The following is a 26,636-nucleotide window of genomic DNA, read 5'->3' as shown; positions in this document are numbered from 1 at the left end:
TTTGAATTAATTAAGTAACGTTTATGACAACCTTCTTCCAAAACACAATATAGAATGTGAGATATAACAGGATAATGCATATATTTATAATTTGTTTTCAAAAACGCTTACAAAAAGGGGGACCCAAAAATGTTACCATGGGATCCCATTTTTATGACTTGTCTGTCATCACGTAATAACATGATGAAACGTGATGATGACATGATGATAATGTATTGTTGACGTAATGACAACATGACGATAATGTGATGGTGACGTAATGACAACATGATGATAATGTGATGGTGACGTATTGACAACATGATGATAATGTTGTCATAATGACAACATGATGATAATGTGATGTTGACATAATGACAACACGATGATAATGTGATGGTGACGTAATGACAACATGATGATAATGTGATGGTGACGTAATGACAACATGATGATAATGTGATGTTGACGTAATGACAACATGATGATAATGTGATGGTGACGTAATGACAACATGATGATAATGTGATGTTGACATAATGACAACATGATGATAATGTGATGGTGACGTAATGACAACATGATGATAATGTGATGGTGACGTAATGACAACATGATGATAATGTGATGTTGACGTAATGACAACATGATGATAATGTGATGGTGATGTAATGACAACATGATGATAATGTGATGGTGACGTAATGACAACATGATGATAATGTGATGGTGACGTAATGACAACATGATGATAATGTGATGGTCACAGAATGATTACGTGATGATAATGTGATGGTGACGTAATGACAACATGATGATGATGTGATGGTGACGTAATGACAACATGATGATAATGTGATGTTGACGTAATGACAACATGATGATAATGTGATGGTGACGTAATGACAACATGATGATAAAGTGATGGTGACAGAATGATTACGTGATGATAATGTGATGGTGAGGTAATGACAACATGATGATAATGTGATGGTGACAGAATGATTACGTGATGATAATGTGATGGTGACGTAATGACAACATGATGATGATGTGATGGTGATGTAATGACAACATGATGATAATGTGATTTTGACGTATTGACAACATGATGATAATGTGATGGTGACGTAATGACAAAGTGATGATAATGTGATGGTGACGTATTGACAACATGATGATAATGTAATGGTGACGTAATGATAACATGATGATAATGTGATGTTGACGTAATGACAACATAATGATAATGTGATGGTGACGTAATGATAACGTGATGGCATGATGACCATGGGCTTACCTGGGCTGAAACCTAGGGGCCCCACCGAGCTTAGGGGCATCTCATTCACGTCTGTCTCACAGAGCTCTGTAACATAACGTTATCTTTTCGCTGAGTGCGTGTGTAGTAGTAGGCCATGCACCGCCGTCGAAGTGGGAATTGGTGGTGTATTTGAGGGCCCTTGGGCTTTTATAAAGTATTATATTTGAATTTCTTTTTCAAATATGTTAGTTTTAATGCAAAACCCAAAACCAGTGAAGTTGGCACGTTGTGTAAATGGTAAATAAAAACAGATTACAATGATTTGCAAATCCTTTTCAACTTATATTCAATTGACTAGACTGCAAAGACAAGATATTTAACCTTTGAACTGAGAAACAACATTTTTTTTTTTTGCAAATAATCATTAACCTAGAATTTAATGGCAGCAACACATTGTAAAAAAGTTGGCACAGGGGCATTTTTACCACTGTGTTACATGTCCTTTCCTTTTAACAACACTCCTTAAACGTTTGGGAACTGAGGAGACCAATTTTTGAAGCTTTTCAGGTGGAATTATTTCCCATTCTTGCTTGATGTACAGCTTAAGTTGTTCAACAGTCCGGGGGTCTCCATTGTGGTATTTCAGGCTTCATAATGTGCCACACATTTTCAATGGGAGACAGGTCTGGACTACAGGTAGGTTAGTCTAGTACCCGCACTCTTTTACTATGAAGCCACGCTGTTGTAACACATGGCTTGGCATTGTCTGCTGAAATAAGCAGGGGCGTCCATGAAAAAGACATAGCTTGGATGGCAACATATGTTGCTCCAAAACCTGTATGTACCTTTCAGCATTAATGGTGCCTTCACAGATGTGTAAGTTACCCATGTCTTGGGCACCAATACACCCCCATACCATCACAGATGCTGGCTTTCAAACTTTGCGCCTATAACAATCCGGATGCTTCTTTTCCTCTTTGGTCCGGAGGACACAACGTCCACAGTTTCCCCCCAAAAAATTGAAATGTGGACTTGTCACCCCACAGAACACTTTTCCACTTTGCATCAGTCCATCTTAGATAAGCTCGGGCCCAGCGAAGCAGGCAGCGTTTCTGGGTGTTGTTGATAAATGGCTTTTGCTTTGCATAGTAGAGTTTTAACTTGCACTTACAAATGTAGCGACCAACTGTAGTTACTGACAGCGGTTTTCTGAAGTGTTCCTGAGCCCATGTGGTGATATCCTTTACACACTGATGTCGGTTCTTGATGCAGTACCGCCTGAGGGATCGAAGGTCCGTAATATCATCGCTTACGTGCAGTGATTTCTCCAGATTCTCTGAATCGTTTGATGACATTACGGACCGTAGATGTTAAAATGCCTAAATTCCTTGCAATAGCTGGTTGAGAAATGTTGTTCTTAAACTGTTCGACAATTTGCTCACGCATTTGTTCACAAAGTGGTGACCCTCGCCCAGTCCTTGTTTGTGAATGACTGAGCATTTCATGGAAGCTGCTTTTATACCCAATCATGGCACCCACCTGTTCCCAATTTGCCTGTTCCCCTGTGGGATGTTCCAAATAAGTGTTCGATGAGCATTCCTCAACTTTCTCACTCTTTTTTGCCACTTGTGCCAGCTTTTTTTAAAACATGTTGCAGGCATCAAATTCAAAATGAGCTAATATTTGCAAAAAATAACAACGTTTTCCAGTTCGAACGTTAAATATCTTGTCTTTGCAGTCAATTGAATATAGGTTGAAAAGGATTTGCAAATCATTGTATTCTGTTTTTATTTACGATTTACACAATGTGCCCACTTCACTGGTTTTGGGGTTTGTATAACATAAAATACATAAAATACATTTTGCACTGAAACCATATCAATAAGGTAAGTTTTAATCAAATTAAGAGTGTCTGACACGACCCAAACCCTCTTGCAAAAATTGCATATTGGTTTAATCCAACATAGTCTTGCTATCGCTTGCTAACCCTCAGCATGAACCCACACAATGTTCAGCCCAGGTGTAAAGACCATGGTTTTAATCAGACCTCGGGGCCTCGCATAATAGGTTAAGGCGACCCTGGTGATGACAACATGATGACAAGGTGATGATGGGGGTGGGGGGTGGGGGGGATACCTCTGGGTAGAAGCAGATATCAGCGATGGCTGTGGATTGGTTGAGGGTTTGGTTCCTGAAGGTGTCGGACTTGTCAAAGTCACACCACAGCTGCCAGAGAGCAACATAAGGTTCAACATTCATTACAATAAAAATGATCAATTTATAAAAAAAACTCACAATGTTGATCATGGCGGCCAGGAAGTTGATGACGATGGAGACGAAGATGATGACGTTGCGGGCGGTGTAGGTCTCGTTGATCCAGCAGCAGGCTTGGCGAAGGACCAGAGGGAGACACTTGTAGTCCTCGGCGGTGGTCACCAGGACCAGGCAACAGTGCAGGATGATGAGGACAGAGAACTGGATCACCATGGTGACCATTCTACAAAAAAAGTAAAACATCAGCGGGTCAACAATCACATGACCTACAAACCGTTTGTCAATCCGGTGTGGATGTTTCTGAGTTTTTACCCGGCAGACGGGAGCAGACTTTGGATGGTGGTGATGAAGAGGAGCACGATGAAGGCGCACACCAGGTTGGACTTGAAGACCTCGTCCCTCATCTGAGAGTACTTGACCATGAAGGCGGGAGGTGGAGGGAGAAGAAGAGCGACAGGAGGAGGTGAGGGTGAGACAGGAAGCGGAGGAACACGCGACACATCCAAAACGCCACCTTAGCACGTTAGCACAGGCACATGCCACGCCTCAAGCACAAGCATTAGAGCGTTAGACAGGAGCCAGACGGCGAGCGGCGGGGTGGTGAGGACATTAGTCACGTGTTAGTTTGTCTCCCGTAAAATTATTAAGACTTTTTAGCTGGAATGCTACAGTTGTGGTCAAAAGTTGACATACACTTGTAAAGAACATAATGTCATGGCTGTCTTGAGTTTCCAATCATTTCTACAACTCTTTTTTTTTGTGATGGAGTGATTGGAGCACATACTTGTTGGTCGCAAAAAACATTCATGAAGTTTGGTTCTTTTATGAATTTATTATGGGTCTACTGAAAATGTGACCAAATCTGCTGGGTCAAAAGTATACATACAGCAATGTTAATATTTGGTTACATGTCCCTTGGCAAGTTTCACTGCAATAAGGCGCTTTTGGTAGCCATCCACAAGCTTCTGGTTGAATTTTTGACCACTCCTCTTGACAAAATTGGTGCAGTTCAGCTAAATGTGTTGGTTTTCTGACATGGACTTGTTTCTTCAGCATTGTCCACACGTTTAAGTCAGGACTTTGGGAAGGCCATTCTAAAACCTTCATTCTAGCCTGATTTAGCCATTCCTTTACCACTTTTGACTTGTGTTTGAGGTCATTGTCCTGTTGGAACACCCAACTGTGCCCAAGACCCAACCTCCGGGCTGGATGATTTTAGGTTGTCCTGAATAATAAAAAAAAAAAAAAAAAAAGAGTAATCTCTGTAAAACACCAGTTGCATTGGCAGCAAAACAGGCCCGGAGCATAATACTACCACCACCATGCTTGACGGTAGATATGGTGTTCATGAGATTAAAGGCCTCACATTTTCTCCTCTAAAAATATTGCTGGGTATTGTGGACAAACAGCTCAATTTTTGTGGACAATGCTGAAGAAACAAGTCCATGTCAGAAAACCAACAAATTTACCTGAACTTCACTAATTTTGTCAAGAGGAGTGGTCAAAAATTCAACCAGAAGCTTGCCAGAAGCTTGTGGACGGCTACCAAAAGCGCCTTATTGCAGTGAAACTTGCCAAGGGACATGTAACCAAATATTAACATTGCTGTATGTATACTTTTGACCCAGCAGATTTGGTCACATTTTCAGTAGACCCATAATAAATTCATAAAAGAGCCAAACTTCATGAATGTTTTTTGTGACAAACAAGTATGTGCTCCAATCCAGGGGCGCCGAAAAGGGGGGGTAAAGGAGACGGATTCTAGGGGCCCATGATGGAGGGGGGCCCAGAGAGGCCCCTAAGGATGATGAAATTATAATACAGGGGGCCCTGTAAAGATTCTTTTCATGGGGCCCAAAATCCCTAGCGGCGCCCCTGCTCCAATCACTCTATCACAAAAAAACATAAGAGTTGTAGAAATAGTTGGAAACTCAAGACAGCCATGACATTATGTTCTTTACAAGTGTAAGTCAACTTTTGACCACGACTGCAGATATGATTGCCCTCATGTCAAGGAAGGTTAGCTTAGTTCAGCTTAAATGGGGGGTTTTCAAACTTTTTCCATAGATAAATGATCTAAACCAAAAAAATCTTAGTATTGTGTTAAAGCTGACAAAGTAAACTGGTGTGATGTCTAATAATAAAGCTCATTAACAATTAATTAGACTTGCAGGCTGAAAATCGCCCCCAGGCTGCATTTCGGATAGCCCTGGAATCAAGACTTATTAAAGCTAGTATGGGTAAACTAAGAAAATGAAAGGAATGCTGTTTATACTTTCAATCTGACAACAAACAAGCAATGTGGTATTTTATGGCAATCAAAGGTTGCATGCTTGCATTTGGGAGTGTTAGTGGGACAGCGGGGGAAGACAGTGTGCAGTCCTAAATAAAGAGCGCAGACATCAACCTCGTGTCCCCACCGCCCTGCCTCGGCGTCCGTCTCAAAGGTTGCTGGGAAATTAGCAAGAGGACGCTTGACGTTTGCTCACAGCAAGTCACTGCACATTTACTGAAGAGAAGAAGAAAAAACTACAATTCTTCAAAGGTGGGAGCAGGTGACACAAAGAAAAAAGTGTGTGTGTGTGTGTGTGTGGTGGGGCTGGGGACGGAGGGAGGGGACGACAAAACTCAACTCAAAGTTAAAAGGTGAAGCAAAGTGGGACAAAAGAAGCCACAGAAGTGCATTGCATTCACAAAAGAAAAAAAAAACAAATTCAAAAGTTATTTCCTGTAGAAGAACCATGTTTTTTCCATGGAGACCACACTTTCATGATCATAATAATAATAAGACAAAAGGTAATTTGTGTAAAAAATTGTGTGTGAATGCTGAAGAGCGGCTAGCTGTACGGAAAATATGGAATTTTGGAAAATATTTCGGTTTTGGAACGCTTGGTTGACAAATGTGGAAGTAGTCAAAACTATATATTAAGTTTCAGTGGCAATCTTGGCGTAGAAATTGTGGAGTTACGTTAAATGTGAGAATTTTTTTTAGAGATGTGGCAATAACATAGCCATCTTGTCCCTAATAAAATGAACGTTTTAATGCTGAAGTGCTTTGAATGGCTTGAGAAATACGAACGTAGTAGCATAAAAAAAAAAAGAAGCAAATAATAAAAATAAACATTTTGGCGCAGAATAACATGTAACGTATGTGTAAGACAAATATTAAATATGTCATGTTACTTATGTTACATATGTCAGGTTACAAATGTGATGTTACATGGTTCATAAGTACTGCTATGTTACATGTTTCACATGTGATGTTACACATGCCATGTTACATAAATGATATATGTAACATGTAACATGACACATGTTACATATTTAACATGGCATAGGTAACATATTTTACATTACGTATCTAACATAGGAGGACATATATAGCATATGTAACATGACATATGTAACACAAGACTACATGAAACATATATAACATGACATATGAAACATGTAAAATGACATATATCATATAACATGTAACATGGCATAAGAAACATGACATATGTAACATTACATATTAAACATATGCACAACACATATGAGACATGGCATATGTAACATATGCAACATGCCATATATAACATATGATACATGTCATTTGTAACATGACATATGAAACATGTAACATGACATTGTAACATAACATGACATGAAAACATGTAACATGACATACAGTATGTAACATAACATGTAACATAACATGGCATATGAAACATGCAACATGACATACAGTATGTAACATAACATGATATGGAACATACAGTATGTAACATAACATATGTAACATAACATCCCATATGAAACATATGTAACATTACATATGGTATGTAACATATCATATGCAACATGACATATGAAACATATGTAATATTACATTTAGTATGTAACATAACATATGTAACATGATAGCTGTAACATGACATATGAAACATATGTAATATTACATATAGTATGTAACATAACATATGTAACATGATAGCTGTAACATGACATATGTAACATGATATATGTAACATAACATATGAAACATATATGACATAACATAAGTAACATAACATAACATATAAAACATATGTAACATGACCTATGTAACATAACAGGACATATGTAACATATGTAATACGACATATGTGACATGCCATAGAAACATAAGTAACATGACATATGTAACATAACATGACATATGTATCATAAAATGACATATGTAACATATGTAACATGACATATGTAACATAACATGACATATGAAACACATGTATCATGACATATGTAACATAACTTGACATATGCAACATATTAGATGACATATGTAACAAAACATGGCATATGATACACATGTAACATGACATATGTAACATAACATGACATATGCAACATATAAGGTGACATATGTAACATAACATGACATATGAAACACGTGTAACATGACATATGCAACATAACATGACATATGCAACACATAAGATGACATATGTAACATAACATGACATATGAAACACATGTAACATGACATATGTAACATAACATGACATATGCAACATATAAAATGACATATGTAACATAACCTGACATATGAAACACATGTATCATGACATATGCAACATAACATGACATATGCAACATATAAAATGACATATGTAACATAACATGACATATGAAACACATGTAACATGACATATGTAACATAACATGACATATGCAACATATAAGATGACATATGTAACATAACCTGACATATGAAACATAACCTGACATATGAAACACATGTATCATGACATATGCAACATAACATGACATATGCAACATATAAAATGACATATGTAACATAACACGACATATGAAACACATGTAACATGACATATGTAACATAACATGACATATGCAACATATAAGGTGACATATGTAACATAACATGACATATGAAACACATGTAACATGATATATGTAACATAACATGACATATGCAACATATAAGATGACATATGTAACATAACATGACACATGAAACACATGTATCATGACATATGCAACATAACATGACATATGCAACATATAAAATGACATATGTAACATAACACGACATATGAAACACATGTAACATGACATATGTAACATAACATGACATATGCAACATATAAGGTGACATATGTAACATAACATGACATATGAAACACATGTAACATGACATATGCAACATAACATGACATATGCAACATATAAGATGACATATGTAACATAACATGACATATGAAACACATGTAACATGACATATGTAACATAACATGACATATGCAACATATAAAATGGCATTTGTAACATAACATGACCTATGAAACACATGTATCATGACATATGCAACATAACATGACATATGCAACATATTAGATGACATATGTAACATAACACGATATATGATACACATGTAACATGACATATGTAACATAACATGACATATGCAACATATAAGGTGACATATGTAACATAACATGACATATGAAACACATGTATCATGACATATGCAACATAACATGACATATGCAACAAATAAGATGACATATGTAACATAACATCACATATGAAACACATGTAACATGACATATGTAACATAACATGACATATGCAACATGACATATGTAACATAACATGACATATGCAACATGACATATGTAACATAACATGACATATGCAACATGACATATGTAACATAACATGACATATGCAACATATAAGATGACATCTGTAACATAACATGACATATGCTACATATGTGACAAACAGTATAGGGATGTAACATATTTTAGATACCTCACAATAAAGCCTTGACGTGTGACGGTATTAAACAATTACTTGGTGGGTGTGAGTGGTCTGAAAATAATCTACATGTCCCAAAAGCCTCTGCGCAGCGTGGGAAGGGCAAGGTGGGGTGTGGAACGCAGTAGAGGGCAGAAAAAGAGGAAACATGTGGGAAAGTGTGTTCGTAGTAGATAAGTGGAATTGTTTTTTACAAACATTTCCTAAAAAGCCGTCCATTACTTTTGGAGTTATGTTGCCAACAAACAGTCAAATAAACCCTGGCGGAAACAGAACCTCTTTGTCTCGAGCGTTTCCACAGAGCTCGTGACGGGGCACCGCGCGGAGGGAAAAGGCCTGGTGGGAGCGCAGACAAGCTACTTTATAAACCTTTATCTGCAAAATATGAAATGAAGCCAGCGAGGCTAAACATCAATCTGTGAGGTATTCACATTATTTAAAGTAAAATAAATACATTTAATAAAGTCAAATACAAATAAGGCAACAGGAGAAGTATCCTACACTTCTCTTTTGTAAAGTAAATCTGAACAGCCTATATGGGCATCTACATCAACTATATGATTTGCCTGAGAAGCTGGACAGGACAAAAAAAACAAAAACAAAAACAAAAAAATTAAAATAAAAAAATAAAAAAATAAAATTAAAATAAAGTAAAATTGTCAGTTAACTTTTCTAAATAACAGCATTTTCCAAACGGGTATAAAAATGTCCACTGTGGAGGACACTGCTTCTGAGAAAGTGAAAGTTGAAAGACACTAAACTGAACATTATTGTTTTACACTGGATGTTGACATTGTCAATTTGAAGACTTGCACTCAACTGTAATTTAAAAAAAATATTTGCTTGAAACCGCATGTTCCCGCACAATTCTTTGCACTAAAAATACATGTTTGTTGTAATAAATATGATTCGAACAATGAAGCATTATTTTTGTGTTCAATTACAGTGAGCGTGTTTACCCTGAACATTTCTGTCACTTTCTTTTTCACACATAGGGATTTTTTCCAAGTTTTTTTTTTTTTTTTGACAGTACCACAATAATATCATACCGTGGCCCTAATACCGTGATAATTTCGCACCATACGCTTCTGATATCGTTGCATCCCTAATATAGTATGTAACCTAACGCATAATATGAAACACGTAACATTTAAAATTTTCCTGAGGGAACTCTCCTGAAGGAATCAATAAAGTACTATCTATCTATCTATGACACGTGTAACACAACACGACATGGGAAACATAATGCAACACGACATATGTTTTGAATTATTTATTGTGCTGTTTCCTATCTTAAGTAATAATATTACTACTATTATTGTCTCAATGTTACGTTTTTAATAAAATATTATTTCTATTTAATTTTTACATATATTTTATCACATATGTTTCATACTATTTTTTAGATGGTATTCATTTGAGTTATTCCTATTATTTTTCCTCAAATCCTCAGTGCCATGCCATGTTTTGTTTTGTTATTGTCAATAATGCTGTGTGTTTTCTTCTTTTTTGGGGGTACGTATGAAAAGTACTATATAAAGAAAGTTTGATTTGATGAATTTATGAAAATATGCATAAGTTCTTGTGAGGAGCGTACAGTATATTCTCTTCAGCAGTCACACAATACATCGCGTTGAAAGAAAGGTGCACCTGCCTAAACGAGCTCATCCATGAAGTTAATGGGGGTCTCGTTGATAACGTTGCAAACAAAGGAGGCGATGTACAGTACGTACACTGTATAGTACATTATTTCTGGTTGTTTAATTAAAAATATATGTTATTCCTTACAACATCTGTGCTTTAATGAATGCAATGTGACTCCAAACAACCCAGAGCAAAGCTGTACTGTGACAGACTAAATGGACTTTTAGTCATGAGTAAACTCAAGGTGGCGCCGTCTTCGCGTGAAATGTCCATCGATTGATGATCCTTAACGTCATAAATTGTCATTCGGAGGGCTTTCTAACTGCAGCCACCACTGGAATGTGGCAACTGACACCTATACATGACTTTTAACATCACACGCATTTACTTAAATCTCATTTGCATACTCTTGCCTTTAAATAGACCCCCCCCCCCTTTTAGACCAGTTGATCTGCCGTCTCTTTTCTGCTCTGCCCCCCTCTCCTGCGTGGAGAGGTTATCAGGTGACCACAGATGAGGCGCTAGCTGTTCAAAGTCGGCACCCGGGGTGGACCACTCATTTTGTGCATCAGTTGGGGACGTCTTTGCGCTGCTGACTTGTCTCCACTGTGGACTGGACTCTCACACTATTAACTAGATCCACTCGACATCCATTGCACCTTTACTTTACTGGTTCCCCACATCTGCGGTCCCCTCCAAGGTTTCTCATTGTATCCCATTGGGTTGAGTTTTTTCTTGCCCAGATGTGGGATCTGAGCAGAGGATGTCGTTGTGGCTTTTGCAGCCCTTTGAGATACTTGTGATACAGGGCTATATAAATAGACTTAAATTGATTGATTGATTGATTTAACCACTTTATTTCTGGGTTGCAACCGGACGTGGCGTCACGTGCAACGCAGCAATAGACATTATTAAAAAAATGTGCTTTAGAGACGCAGCTCAAAACCCTTAATTAGCAGTGTTCATGATTGGATTTTTCAGTTGGGTACAGAGGTTTACAGATTTCCCCACACTGTACACATTAAACGTGGGGGACAGGAAGTGTTTATGGCGTCATGCGTGTACTCGCTAAACAAATACAGTCCAGAACTTTGGCTAGTGGGGGTCAGGGCAAACATTTGTGCCAAGGAGAGGCCAGAGATTGAACACCCTTTAAAGTCTGCTGTTTGGGAAGAGATACACTATATTGCCAAAAGTATTTTGCCACCTGCCTTGACTCGCATATGAATTTGAAGTGCCATCCCATTCCTAACCCATAGGGTTCAATATAATGTCGGTCCACCTTTTGCAGCTATTACAGCTTCAACTCTTATGGGAAGGCTGTCCACAAGGTTGCTGAGTGTGTATATAGGAATTATCGACCATTCTTCCAAAAGTGCATCGGTGAGGTTACACACTGATGTTGGTCGAGAAGGCCTGGCTTTCAGTCTCCGTTCTGATTGATCTCAAAGGTGTTCTATCGGGTTCAGGTCAGGACTCTGTGCAGGCCAGTCAAGTTCATCCACGCCAAACTCTGTCATCCATGTCTTTATGGACATTGCTTTGTGTACTGGTGCACAGTCATGTTGGAAGAGGAAGGGGCCCACTCCAAACTGTTCCCGCAAGGTTGGGAGCATGGAATTGTCCAAAATGTTATACTCCATATAACTCCATAATACTCCAACAGGCTCCTTCAGCTTCGTTCTCACAGTGTTCGATTCAAGAACTCCTTCATTCCGCACGCCATCCAGCTGTATAATCACTCGCCATACAGCAATAGAAGACATCTGTCTATTACATGACACCTTCTATGTTAGCTACCTCTCTTTGTTTATAATGTATATATTTTGCTGGATCTACTCTCTATTTTATGCTGCAGCTGTTACATATACTGTAATATTGTACATGGTAATTGTTAAAAATTGTATATTCTATATAAAAATATAATATAATTGCTAGAATAATCATGTATATATTATCACACAACTTTAGTATGCTTAAAGTCCGTTGCTATAGTTATTAGCTATTGTGCTTTTTCTATCTGCGCAATGACAAAAACTTCTTGTCTGAGGGGTGGCCTCAGCTGCAGATGTTATCTTTGTTTTAGCCCGCTAACAGCCAAGGACTTCAAGGACCTCAACGAAGATAAGACGACAGCACGCAGACGAAGCGGAGACCAGGCGGAATCACAAGGCCCCAGCACATTCCGTCACGTATTGTGCGTACTGGAGCTGCTTTGCATGATATGTGTGACCACTCCTTTTAGAGGCGGCCTCAGTGATGTCGACTGGGGAACTCCTGAATAAATAGAGGGACGCGGGAGCTGTACCTTAGAGCGTAGGGCGAGACTGTGACTAAGCGTGCAGCTCCATGCGTTCTCCTCATGAGCTAAATTGAACTCTGTCTCTGCATGATTCCTTGCTTCTTGTCTGTTTAATAGATGTCATCAGTGTTTGAACCTAACAATAATATAATATATCAATATACATCATATACTGTATATATAATATGTAAATGTTACATATATGTTATATTTTATATTGCTACTATGGTAAAATTTTTTTGTCTACTTTATACCTGCATTATCCTTTGTAACTGAGTTACTGTGTGGAACAATTTCCCTTGTGGATCATTAAAGTTTGTCTAAGCCTAAATCTAACTTTTGGTATCCTGGAGCATTCAAAGTTCCTTTCACTGGAACTAAGGGGCCAAGCCCAACTCCTGAAAAACAACCCCACACCATAATTCCTCCTCCACCAAATTTCATATCTCCATACCTAAGTGCTTGATTTTATACACCTAGGACACCTGATTCTGATCATTTGGATGGGTGGCCAAATACTTTTGGCAATATAGTGTAATTGAACTCAAACAGGGAAACAGAAGCAATCATAATATTAGGAATGAAAACGGTGTTCGAGACACGTAAATAATGAGGACAATAATGCAGTCTTTTGGTCATGTGATGTGTCAGGATAAAGTAAATTCATGTAATTGTAAAATGAGCAAATATTTGCTGATTGTGTATAATTGTGTCCTGCCCCTAAAAAAACAATACATGTTAGCCTCCTTCCAGGAAGAAGACTCCATTTCAGTGGTCGGATGCAAACGTGCCTTGAGCTTACTCATGAAGATTGTTTGTGTTTGACTTTCTGACCGACATGATTAGGGAAGAAATGAAAAGAAGGAGAAAATGTCTAAAAGCCCCAGCTACCTTCTCTTCCAGGCTGGAGTCTTTAAACATCAGTGAGAAAGGCTTGATATGCTCTCTTCTCAACTTATCGCCACTCCGTAAGTCGATGGCGCTCTCTATTCGCGTGTTAATTTCCTCAGGACCAGAGTGGACATGCAAAGCTTGTGCGAGATGATTTGGAAGCAGATTTATCGAATTTCTCGTTAGGGCAGCCAGAGTCTAGGGGGAAAGCACATGCACATAGAATGAACCTGCTGCTGCTTGCCCCCCCTTTATTCGCATTCAACACCAAACACAAGGGCACAAAAACAACACGCCACATGAGGGAGGGACCACCAGAATGCAACCTTGGTCCTCATGCGCCTGCCTCGGCCTCGCGTCCGGTTAGTGCTCACAAGCACACACAATCCCACGCGGTCATGCACGCAATCGCACACACAATCATGTTTACTAATGCACACGTGGTGCAGACAAGGATACACAATGACAATGAGATTGGTGCAGACCAGTGTTTTTCAACCACTGCGCCGCGTGAAATACAGTCTGGTGTGCCGTGGGAGATTATGTTGTTTCACCAAATTCGGTTAAAAATATGTTTTGCAAACCAGTAATTATAATACCCAAATGTGTCATTGTTGAGTGTCTGCACTGTCTACAGGGTTCGCACACCTTTTCCATGGCCAAATTCAAGCACTTTTTCAAGATCAATTTTCCAATTTTTCCAGCACCTTCAAAAAGGCGAAAACCAGTGTGAATCAATCCATAGCCTTGTCGTTTGAGGTCACCAAATGCTGTCTGTAAGAAAAATACGGAAAATCTGCTAAACCCTAAGCCTAACATTGAACCAGCAGTTATCATTAACTGAATGGGGTATAGAAAAGGAAGCGGTGTTTCTATAGACTATTCAATGTCATTGGTGTTTGCAAACTTTGTTTACTTGCTTGTTTGTATCATCATCATCATTCACGTATACATCATTCCTTACAAGAAATAACATTAATTATTATTGTTTACTTGTTTGTTTGTACCATAATTCATGTAGACATCATTCCTTACAAGAAATAACATTATTGTTTACTTGTTTGTTTGCATCATAATTAGAGATGTCCGATAATATCGGACTGCCGATATTATCGGCCCATAAATGCTTTAAAATGTAATATCGGAAATGATCGGTATTGGTTTCAAAATTATCGGTATCGGTTTCAAAAAGTAAAATGTATGACTTTTTAAAACGCCGCTGTGTACACGGACGTAGGGAGAAGAACAGAGCGCCAATAAACCAATAAAGCGCCGGCCCAGTCACATAATATCTACGGCTTTTCACACACACAAGTGAATGCAAGTCATACTTGGTCAACAGCCATACAGGTCACACTGAGGGTGACCATATAAACAACTTTAACACTGTCACAAATATGCGCCACACTGTGAACCCACACCAAACAAGAATGACAAACACATTTCGGGAGAACATCCGCACCATAACACAACATAAACACAACAGAACAAATACCCAGAACCCCTTGCAGCACTAACTCTTCCGGGACGCTACAATATACACCCCCCACCTCAACCTCCTCATGCTCTCAAGTCCCAAATTTCAAGCTGCTGTTTTGAGGCATGTTAAAAAAAGTAATGCACTTTGTGACTTCAATAATAAATATGGCAGTGCCTTGTTGGCATTTTTTTCCATAACTTGAGTTGATTTATTTTGGAAAACCTTGTTACAATGTTTAATGCATCCAGCGGGGCATCACAACCAAATTAGGCATAATAATGGGTTAATTCGACGACTGTATATATCGGTATCGGTTGATATCGGAATCGGTAATTAAGAGTTGTACAATATCGGAATATCAAATATCGGAAAAAATGCCATTATCGGACATCTCTAATCATGCATACATCATGTTCATTAAAACAACAACCTCCTGGCATGATGGACCGGTGCACCACTGTCCTCTTGGGGGCGACACAGAGCCCTTTATATGGCTCTGGCATGACAACAACCTAATGTAAGGGCTCGTGCAAAGCCAACAGATCAAGCGTGTAGCTTTCATTTTCAAGAAAACTTATTTAATTTCTTTCCATCTTATAATTAGCCTATTGAGTCAGACTGCCGAGAAATATGATGAACATTTCCAAGCATTTACAAGCACTTCACCCAAAATGTAAGCATTTTTCAAACCTTGAAAACACAACATTAAAACCCAAGCATTTTCAAGGTTTTTAAGCACCCGGACGAACCCTGTGTCTAGAGCTCGGCAGCGTAACCATGTAATACTCTTCCATATCAGTAGGTGGCAGTAGGTAGCTAATTGCTTTGTAGATGTTTGTCGTGATGGCAATATGCAGACGACAGCAGGAGGCAGTGTGCAAGTAAAAAGGTATCCAACGCTTAAACCAAAAATAAACAAAAAGGCGAGTGCCGCTAAGAAAAGCCATTGAAGCTTAGGGATGGTTATGCAAAATGAAACTAAAACTGAACTCGCTGCAAAGTAAACAAAAACAGAATGCTGGACGACAGCAAAGACTTACAGAGTGTGGAGCAGACGGCGTCCACAAAGTACATCCATACATGACATGACAATCAACAATGTCCCCACAATGAAGGATAGCGTCCGCACAACTTAAATAGTCTTGATTGCGAAAACAAAGCGGGTGCGGGGAATAGCGTTCAAGGAAGACATGAAACTGCTACAGGAAAATACCAACAAAACGGGAAAAGCCACCAAAAATAGGAGCGCAAGATAAGAACTAAAACACTACACACAGGAAAACACCAAAAACTTCAAAATAAGTTACGGCGTGATGTGACAGGTCGTGACAGTACACCTACTTTGAGACAAGAGCTATAGTGATGCATGCTTGGTTATGGTTTAAATTCATATCCAACAATTGCGAGAACGACTTTTTATTGTCAATATTGGCTGCTGAGTTTCATTTTTTAACGTTTTCTGCTGGTGGTGTGCCTCGGGATTTTTTCAATGAAAAAAATGTGCCTTGGCTCAGAAAAGTTTGAAAAACACTGGTGCAGACAACGATACATAATGTTACACAATTACAAATAATGGAGCAGACAATGATACACAATCACACATAACGATGACCATGGCTGTAACTATCGTTGAGGACACCGAGGTCATGTCCTCTGTATTTTTTTTAGAAGAAGATGATAGGACTGATGGCAAAAATACTTCATGCGCTGTACATCACATTGCGGTAGATCATCTGCTCTGAATATACGATCTTTGGTCATGCACCGCTGAACCTGCTACAACTCCAGACAACAACGTAACACAATGAAGTCCACCTTTACTTTAAACATAATCCAATCCAAAGTGTGCTGTCAACATAACGTTAACATGAAATTATGCTGATGTCACTAATGTTGGTTTCGCCTGAATGAAATCGATGTGAATCGCTGTCGGTATAATAATGTCATGTCAGTCAGGTGCCACCCCGCCCTAGGTGCAGAACACACGCTGTGCTATCCGTGAGGGGTTGGCGTGAAGAAGCGCGTGTCAAATGTAAATTGTTGAATGACAAGGCACTTTATATGACATTTTAACTATTAATATTATATTAAATGTAATTTCTCCCATAACTTCTGTTGTGACGCGTGTGACTAGGACATTCACTGCAAAGCAGAAGGTCATAAGTTGTAGTCCATGTTGAGGTTTAGGTAAAGATCCCAAATGTATGTTTTAATGATTTTGAAATTGTTTAATACACTTAACTTTAGTATAGTAATTAAAAAAAACGGATTGTTCATTGTGTTGCTCAAGGTAATATTATTTTAATGGTGCTGGGAAAAAAAAACATGATTTCAGCCTTTCAAAGCTCCTCTTGGGCGTCTTTGTCAAATCCTGGTTATGGCCCTGATGGAGACCATGGGTGTCAAACCTGTTTTCATTGAGGGCCACATTGCAGTTATGGTTGCCCTCAGAGGGCCGCTTGTAACATTGAATAATATACACTACCGTTCAAAAGTTTGGGGTCACATTGAAATGTCCTTATTTTTGAAGGAAAAGCACTGTACTTTTCAATGAAGATAACTTTAAACTAGTCTTAACTTTAAAGAAATACACTTTATACATTGCTAATGTGGTAAATGACTATTCTAGCTGCAAATGTCTGGTTTTTGGTGCAATATCTACATAGGTGTATAGAGGCCCATTTCCAGCAACTATCACTCCAGTGTTCTAATGGTACAATGTGTTTGCTCATTGGCTCAGAAGGCTAATTGATGATTAGAAAACCCTTGTGCAATCATGTTCACACATCTGAAAACAGTATAGCTCGTTACAGAAGCTACAAAACTGACCTTCCTTTGAGCAGATTGAGTTTCTGGAGCATCACATTTGTAGGGTCAATTAAACGCTCAAAATGGCCAAAAAAAGAGAACTTTCATCTGAAACTCGACAGTCTATTCTTGTTCTTAGAAATGAAGGCTATTCCACAAAATTGTTTGGGTGACTCCAAACTTTTGAACCATTTCAACATTCAAACTTTTCTTACATTCATTCTACACTCCATCAGCATTTCAATTCAGCTTTAGCATTGAAGCATTCACACACAACTTTTTCAGCAATTGCTTCATCTAGTTGCCTATGCATTTGATTAATATATATATTTTTACGTATGTTGTAAAAAAAAAAAAAAATCTTTAGATTTTACTATAAAAAAAACTGACAGCCGCAGTTGCCAGAATTTTACTGTACATTTTGCAGTTTCTTTTTACGGTTAAATTCATGCAACAAAGCTGACAGTTTTTTTTAAACCATAACATTTACTATAGTTTATTATTATATATATTTTTAAATATATTACTGTGTATGAAAAACAGTTCCAATTTTTTCTACGGCAAAAAACTGGCAGCTCAGTCGCCGGAATTTTACCATAGTCTTATGTCATTTTACAGTGTACAATTTGATGGATAACTTGCTTTGAAATCATAAGTCAAGCAGATATTTATTTTTATCTTAACAAAAAATGTTTTAGAATGTATAATATAATATTTTGTTGTATTATTATTTTCAGGCTATAGCGAGCCTCATAAATTTGATGTGTCGGGCCAAATCTGGTCCCCGGGCCTTGAGTTTGACACATGCGCTGTAATCGTACATGATGATACACAATCACACAAAATGGTGCAGCCAATGTAACACAATCATTGCCAATGGTGCAGACGACAACAGACAATCACAAAATATGGTGCAGACATTGATAAAAAATCATACAGAATGGTGCAGACGATAATACGTACATAGTTATGAAAAATGATACACAATCACACAAAATGGTGCCAACAATGTTACACAATGGTATACAATCACATAGAATGGTGCAGACAATGATACGCAATCACACAAAATCGTTCAAACAGTGATAAAAAATCCCTAAATGTGGTGCTGATAATGATACACAATCACACAGAATGGTGCAGACAATGATACACGCTCACACACAATGGTAGTCGGAGTAGTAGAGAATGAAGTAGTAGTAGAAAATGAAGTATAAGAGCTCAGATCCCCACCAAGGCGCATGGTTTTTGTTTGCTACTTTTTGTGCCTGTCAAGGTTCTCGCTCTCTAAAATACCTTAATCTTTTTTTCTTTTTTTACGGCTGCCGTCTCCATCTCCGGGGTCCAAACGACACGGGTTGTCATGGTGACAACAGGAAGACATAAGGAGGTAAGTCATTCAACTTGACAACCAGGGAGCTTGATCGCCATGATTGATGTCATCAACAAGACCATCAGCAGGTGTCTTCAAGCTCTGTGTAGTAGTGAGGACCAATTTCCTCCATGACATTAACAACCTTCACAGAGCCTTTCAAGTCATGATGCTGTTCTGTGTGTGTGTGTGTGTGTGTGTGTGTGTGTGTGTGTGTGTGTGTGTTCTGGCAATGCTTACTTAATGGGGACATCGCTCTGTTTACACAGTCACTTTTAGGGGACCTCTGACGGTATGGGGACAAAAAAACAGGTCCCCTAAAGGGAAACCTTTTTAAATGACAGTCAGATACTTGATACTTGTCCCGCCGCCGGCCGCGCAAGTCCCGCAAGTACAAAAACGAGAGAGGCTAAACTTCCCACCTACTTTACCCTCTTTTGATTTTGTACTTAGACAAAAAAAGGAGAAAAAGGCTGGGATTTTTTCTAAGTACATGAGTACTTTTTTTTTCTTCCATCCTTCTATATATGGTAGTTGGAGTTGCAGACAACTTCATTACTGCTAAATAGCAGTTTTCAGTAATGTCACAGAAGATGCAGGATTTGCTTTAATTTAACATTTAAGTGGTGAAACGTCCTATAAGAGGACAGCTGTAGTGCTGTATTCTGAGGATCATGTCATATTTAATTTGAACTTTTTGTATTTTTTTGAATTTTTTTTTTTTTAAATGGTCCTCAGTAGTCATGTACAAATTTGTGTGAATTATGCAAAATTATAAAAATTTGGTGCCCATGAACCATATTAACTCTTTTTCCCCAGGGTCCCCAGTAAGAATGATCAGCACATTACTTCATCAATCCAGAGATTTAAAGGCCTACTGAAACCCACTACTACCGACCACGCAGTCTGATAGTTTATACATCAATGATGAAATCTTAACATTATAACACATGCCAATACGGCCGGGTTAACTTATAAAGTGACATTTTAAATTTGCCGCTAAACTTCCGGTTCGAAACGCCTCTGAGGATGACGTATGCGCGTGACGTAGCCCGGCGAACACGGGTATGCCTTCCACATTGAAGCCAATACGAAAAAGCTCTGTTTTCATTTCATAATTCCACAGTATTCTGGACATCTGTGTTTGTGAATCTGTTGCAATCATGTTCATTGCATTATGGAGAAGGAAGCTGAGCAAGCAAAGAAGAAAGTTGTCGGTGCGAAATGGACGTATTTTTCGAACGTAGTCAGCAACAACAGTACACAGCCGGCGCTTCTTTGTTTACATTCCCGAAAGATGCAATCAAGATGGAAGAACTCGGATAACAGAGACTCTAACCAGGAGGACTTTTGACTTCGATACACAGACGCCTGTAGAGAACTGGGACAACACAGACTCTTACCAGGATTACTTTGATTTGGATGACAAAGACGCAGACGTGCTACTGTGAGTATGCAGCTTTGGCTTCTAAACATTTGATCGCTTGACCGTATGTGCGCAACTTTTTTTTGCGTATGTACGTAACTTTTTTTAAATATATAAGCTTTATGAACCTTGGGTTAGGTGAACGGTCTTTTGGGCTGAGTGATTGTGTGTGTTGATCAGGTGTTTGAATTGTATTGGTGTATTCTATGGAGCTAGGAGCTAGCAGAGGAGCTAGGAGCTAGCATAACAAACACGCAGGTGTTTTTATGCAGGATTAATTTGTGGCATATTAAATATAAGCCTGGTTGTGTTGTGGCTAATAGAGTAAATATATGTCTTGTGTTTATTTACTGTTGTAGTCATTCCCAGCTGAATATCAGGTACCGTGAGTATGCAGCCTTGGCTGCTAAACATTTGATAGCTTGACCGTATGTGCGCGTCACGTACGTAACTTTTTAAAAATATATAAGCTTTATGAACCTTGGGTTAGGTGAACAGTCTTTTGGGCTGAGTGATTGTGTGTGTTGATCAGGTGTTTGAATTGTATTGGCGTGTTCTATGGAGCTAGGAGCTAGCAGAGGAGCTAGGAGCTAGCGTAACAAACACGCAGGTGTTTTTATGCAGGATTAATTTGTGGCATATTAAATATAAGCCTGGTTGTGTTGTGGCTAATAGAGTATATATATGTCTTGTGTTTATTTACTGTTGTAGTCATTCCCAGCTGAATATCAGGTCACCCCCGGCTCTCACAGCATCTTCCCTATCTGAATAGCTTCAACTCCCCACTAGTCCTTCACTTGCACTTTACTCATCCACAAATCTTTCATCCTCGCTCAAATTAATGGGGAAATCGTCGCTTTCTCGGTCCGAATCTCTCTCACTTCATGCGGCCATCATTGTAAACAATAGGGAACTTTGCGTATATGTTCAACTGACTACGTCACGCTACTTCCGGTAGGGGCAAGCCTTTTTTTTATCAGATACCAAAAGTTGCAATCTTTATCGTCGTTGTTCTATACTAAATCCTTTCAGCAAAAATATGGCAATATCGCGAAATGATCAAGTATGACACATAGAATAGATCTGCTATCCCCGTTTAAATAAAAAAAATTCATTTCAGTAGGCCTTTAAAGACGTGTATGAGCTAACTGGGCAGTGGCCATTTTATCCAAAAAAATGTTATGCCTCCACAACCTGTAGAAAGGGTGGTCCCCACAAGTGATGATCAAAAACTTGGTTCCCATTCCAAATGATAACCAGTATGTGTGTGTGTGAGAAACTTTCACCTTGCATCACACTGGAAAAAAACCCCTCGTTCGTCAAAAAGAACATCTTTGTTCTGAACCACAATAAACCGTGTGCCCTGTATGGCAGACTGGAGGCCCCACAATTAAATGTGGAAAGAGCGCCAAACACTCGAAGTGCGGCCGCTCTTCAGCCTCTTCACGACAGCGCCGAGTGGCCCTCATTGTTGACACAAGACACACGTGCGTGGGAGTGGAGCGTGTCAGTGTCCAAAGTGTGTCACAGCCTCAGATTGGACCAGTGTCCACGTGCACACACTATTTTTTTCAACAACACAACAACGCTGGTGTAAAAAACAAAAACACACATTGTCCACTGCATGCAACAACAACAGGTGGCGCTATAATGTAAAAAAATAACATTAAATAAAGGTTATAAATATATTTGATTGAAGTTAATAAGTATTTGACGCCTACCAGTCAGCAAGCATTGATTGACCTCACAGAGCGATTATGTGTCCATAATAGGGGTGTAATGGTAGGTGTATTTGTATTGAACCTTTTCGGTAAGGGGCTTCGATTCGGTTCGAAGGTGTACCGAACGAGTTTCCACACGAACATATTAAGTAGCCGCCTCCGCTTCCTTCTGCCTGTCTCTGTCAGTACACAGCACCCAGCATTGTCCCACCCACACAACCATCTGATTGGTTACAAACAGAGCGGTAACAGCCAATCAGCAGTGCGTATTCAGAGCGGTAACAGCCAATCAGCAGTGCGTATTCAGAGCGCATGTAGTCAGTGCTTAGCGTTTAGCAGGTAAGCATCAGGCAGCGGACTCTCCCCAAATTATAATAAACATCTCCCAGTCAACTACTAGTAACATCACTAAGAGCCCGTTGACCTTCTAGAAATATAAAGGCAGTTCAGCTCGCTCGCAGTCCTGGCTTGAGGTGAAGGTTAATTAGCTTTTAGCATAACATTAGCTCATTTTGCGGTGTGTGTTTGTGTGTGTGTGTGTGTTACGGACAGCAAAGCCCTGTCTGTGTTATTTCACTTTACCTTTTTCTGTGTTGATTGAGCTGTGTTGAAGCAGAAAATAAGGACATTATGTTAAATGAAGAGTTTCTGTCTCTGATAGTTGATATAATAATGTAACTGCATCATTAAGCCTACATGAACTCCATTGTGTTTAGGGATGAATAGTCTCTCCTATTGCTATTGTACCATTTTTTCAGCTATAGTTACATTAATCATTAGTAATGGAGCAGCCTAGTTTTGAATGGCAGGGTCCCTGCTGTCACAGGTTGATAAAAATATAACATTTACGTAAAAAAAATCCACTACAGGCTTCCCAAATGCTGCAATAAATTAAGCATGATTAGTTGACTTGAAACTGTTTAATGTTGCACTTTTTATATGTAGAAGAAACGTTTTGTCATTGTATTTAATCTGAGCAACACCTTGAAGCAGTTTAATGTTGATTAACGTGGGCAGAATTATTATAGAGTTCCCAATGTTAAAAGGATAAAGCCATTGTTTACAAATTTGGTAAATAAATAACCAAAAAATTTATATTTTGTTGTTTTCTCACTGTATAGAAAATGAACCGAACGGTGACCTCTAAATCGAGGTACGTACTGAACCGAAATTTTGTGTGCCGTTACACCCCAAGTCCATAAAAAACACAAATGAGTACTGTTCCTTTAAGAAAGTACCAGCTCAGTGCCTTGTGGTTAGAGTGTCTGTCCTGAGATCGGTAGGTCGTGAGTTAAAACCCCGGCCGAGCGATACCAAAGACTATAAAAATGTGACCCATTAGCACTCAGCATCAAAGGTTGGAATCAGGGGTTAAATCAACAAAATGATTCCCGGGCGCGGCCACCGCTGCTGCTCGCTGCTCCCCTCACCTCCCAGGGGGTGAACAAGGGGATGGGTCAAATGCAGAGGATAATTTCACCACACCTAGTGTGTGTGTGACTATCACTGGTACTTATGTATTATGTGCATAAAATATATACACATAAGTTGTCAGGGCAGGGGGGTCGCAGCTTACTGTGGGGTTGGTTCTCCCGGGATGCAGACGGACCACTCCGGACAAGGCGTGCAGGTAGGAACATGATTTATTTGTCGAAATCAAACAAGTACACAAAATGGAAAACAAGCAAGTGGAAGAACGTGCCGATCGCACTGGACGCTAAAGCTAACACTTGGCATAGACTAGAGATAAGGAATACTCACGTAACTGTGGCAAGAAGCAAACAATGAAGCCAGACTGAGCGTGGCGAGCAAGGTGAATAAATAGCTCTCTGATTAGTGGTTGACAGCAGCTGAGCGTGCCGACCACTAACCAGAGGCAAGTGAACCCAATTAATCCCCATGGAAACTAAAACAAACCCAGAGGTACACAAACAGGAACTGAGGGAGTCCAAAACTAACAGAACATAACAAAACATAAGTAATAAACTGGTAATGGAAACATCCATATTTCAAAAAACCTCTCAAATATCGCAAAAACATTTTTGCGCTTTCATGAGGTGGTTTGCACCAAGAAAAATTCCTAGTTTGTGAACCCGTTCTCAAACAATGGCAATAACAATGACAATGTTATGTCAGACCCACTCGACATCCATTGCTTTCGGTCTCCCCTAGAGGGGGGGGGGGGGGGGGGGGGTTACCCACATATGCGGTCCTCTCCAAGGTTTCTCATAGTCATTCACCGACGTCCCACTGGGGTGAGTTTTTCCTTGCCCGTATGTGGGCTCTGTACCGAGGATGTCGTTGTGGCTTGTACAGCCCCTTTGAGACACTTGTGATTTAGGGCTATATAAATAAACATTGATTCTGATTCTGATTTTTGAGACGTTCCAAGTGATAAAGCTTCGCGTTTACAGTAAGTATCATCATGTCTCATCAGTCTTGTACATGTTAGTCTCAAATGAACTGTTTTTATAACTAATTGTTATTATTTAATGTTTACATTTCACCGAGAGAGGACAGTCCAAAGTTAAATTCCTGGCCCAATAGAGCTGATTCTTATATGGTTTGTTATTTTGGTATCAAAAACCTGCAACAGCAATGTGCAAAAATAATTTGTAGTGCAAGAAAACAATTAAGTTCAACAATAGAATCATTTAGATCAGGGGTGTCAAACTCAAATACAGAGGGCCACAATTTAAATCTGAACAAAGCCGCGGGCCAAGGTTGAACAAATTAAACTTTTAATAGGGACCCAAACAAGTTTTGCATTGAATATTGAACAAGCAAGGCTTATATAACTTTATAGTGACATGCAAATTCGAGTTTCAAGTAATAATAATAATTAGAAAATATCAATGGCATGTCAAATACAATTTAAATAAAAATTGAATGCCTCTTTTCTATTTGCAGCCTTCTGAGGTAAATATCAAAATTAACTTTTTCCACAAGCTAATACATTTGAAAAATAAAATAACAATGAATAAACCAACCATTCAGGACTTTAAACTGCTCAGTTTGCAACACACTGATCTAATCTGATGTTCCCAAGCCAGATACCTGGCATCTTTTCTTGGATGCTAGTTCATTAATGTCGGGGCTCAGGCTTTGAGCTGAGGCAACCTTCATTATCGAACAAAGGTGTTCATCAGTCATTATATCTCATAGTCCACCCGTACCACAGTCTTGGGGGCGTGCCTTAAAGGCACTGCCTTTAACGTCCTCTACGAGCTGTCATCACTTCCACTTTTCATCCATTCTAACAACATGCCGGCCCAGTCACAAGATATGTGCGGCTTCTGTACGCACACACACGTGAATGCAACGCACACTTGATCAACAGCGATACACGTTACACTGAGGGTGTTCTGTTGTGTTTATGTTGTGTTACGGTGCGGATGTTCTCCCCGAAATGTGTTTATCATTTTTGTTTGGTGTGGGTTCACAGTGTGGCATATATTTCTAACAGTGTTAAAGTTGTTTATACGGCCACCCTCAGTGTAACCTGTATCGCTGTTGATCAAGTATGTGTTGCATTCACTTGTGTGTTTACGTGCAGAAGCCGCACATATTATGTGACTGGGCCAGCACTCGTTGGACTGGATGAAAAGCGGACGTGATGATTTTCGGGAGGGGCACTGAAATTTGGGAGTCTCCCGGGAGGGTTGGC

The 26,636-nt window shown here is 39.1% G+C and overlaps 1 protein-coding gene across 2 annotated transcripts in view; it reads right to left on the bottom strand.

Annotated features, from left to right (window-relative positions):
• adcy8 (adenylate cyclase 8 (brain)) overlaps positions 1 to 26,636 on the bottom strand; it is a 136,040-nt gene that overhangs the window by 26,992 nt on the left and 82,412 nt on the right. For both annotated transcript variants that reach the window (XM_062023046.1, XM_062023047.1), the window contains exons 8-11: positions 14,163 to 14,360; positions 3,827 to 3,927; positions 3,536 to 3,737; positions 3,377 to 3,466 (exon numbers count right to left, since the gene is read on the bottom strand). In XM_062023046.1, the coding sequence (XP_061879030.1) occupies positions 3,377 to 3,466; positions 3,536 to 3,737; positions 3,827 to 3,927; positions 14,163 to 14,360 (591 nt within the window). The remainder of the gene's footprint in view (positions 1 to 3,376; positions 3,467 to 3,535; positions 3,738 to 3,826; positions 3,928 to 14,162; positions 14,361 to 26,636) is intronic.

This window comes from Entelurus aequoreus, linkage group LG16 (assembly GCF_033978785.1).
Source record: "Entelurus aequoreus isolate RoL-2023_Sb linkage group LG16, RoL_Eaeq_v1.1, whole genome shotgun sequence".
In the NCBI taxonomy this organism is placed as follows: domain Eukaryota; kingdom Metazoa; phylum Chordata; class Actinopteri; order Syngnathiformes; family Syngnathidae; genus Entelurus; species Entelurus aequoreus.
This window is presented reverse-complemented; position numbering and strand designations above follow the sequence as displayed.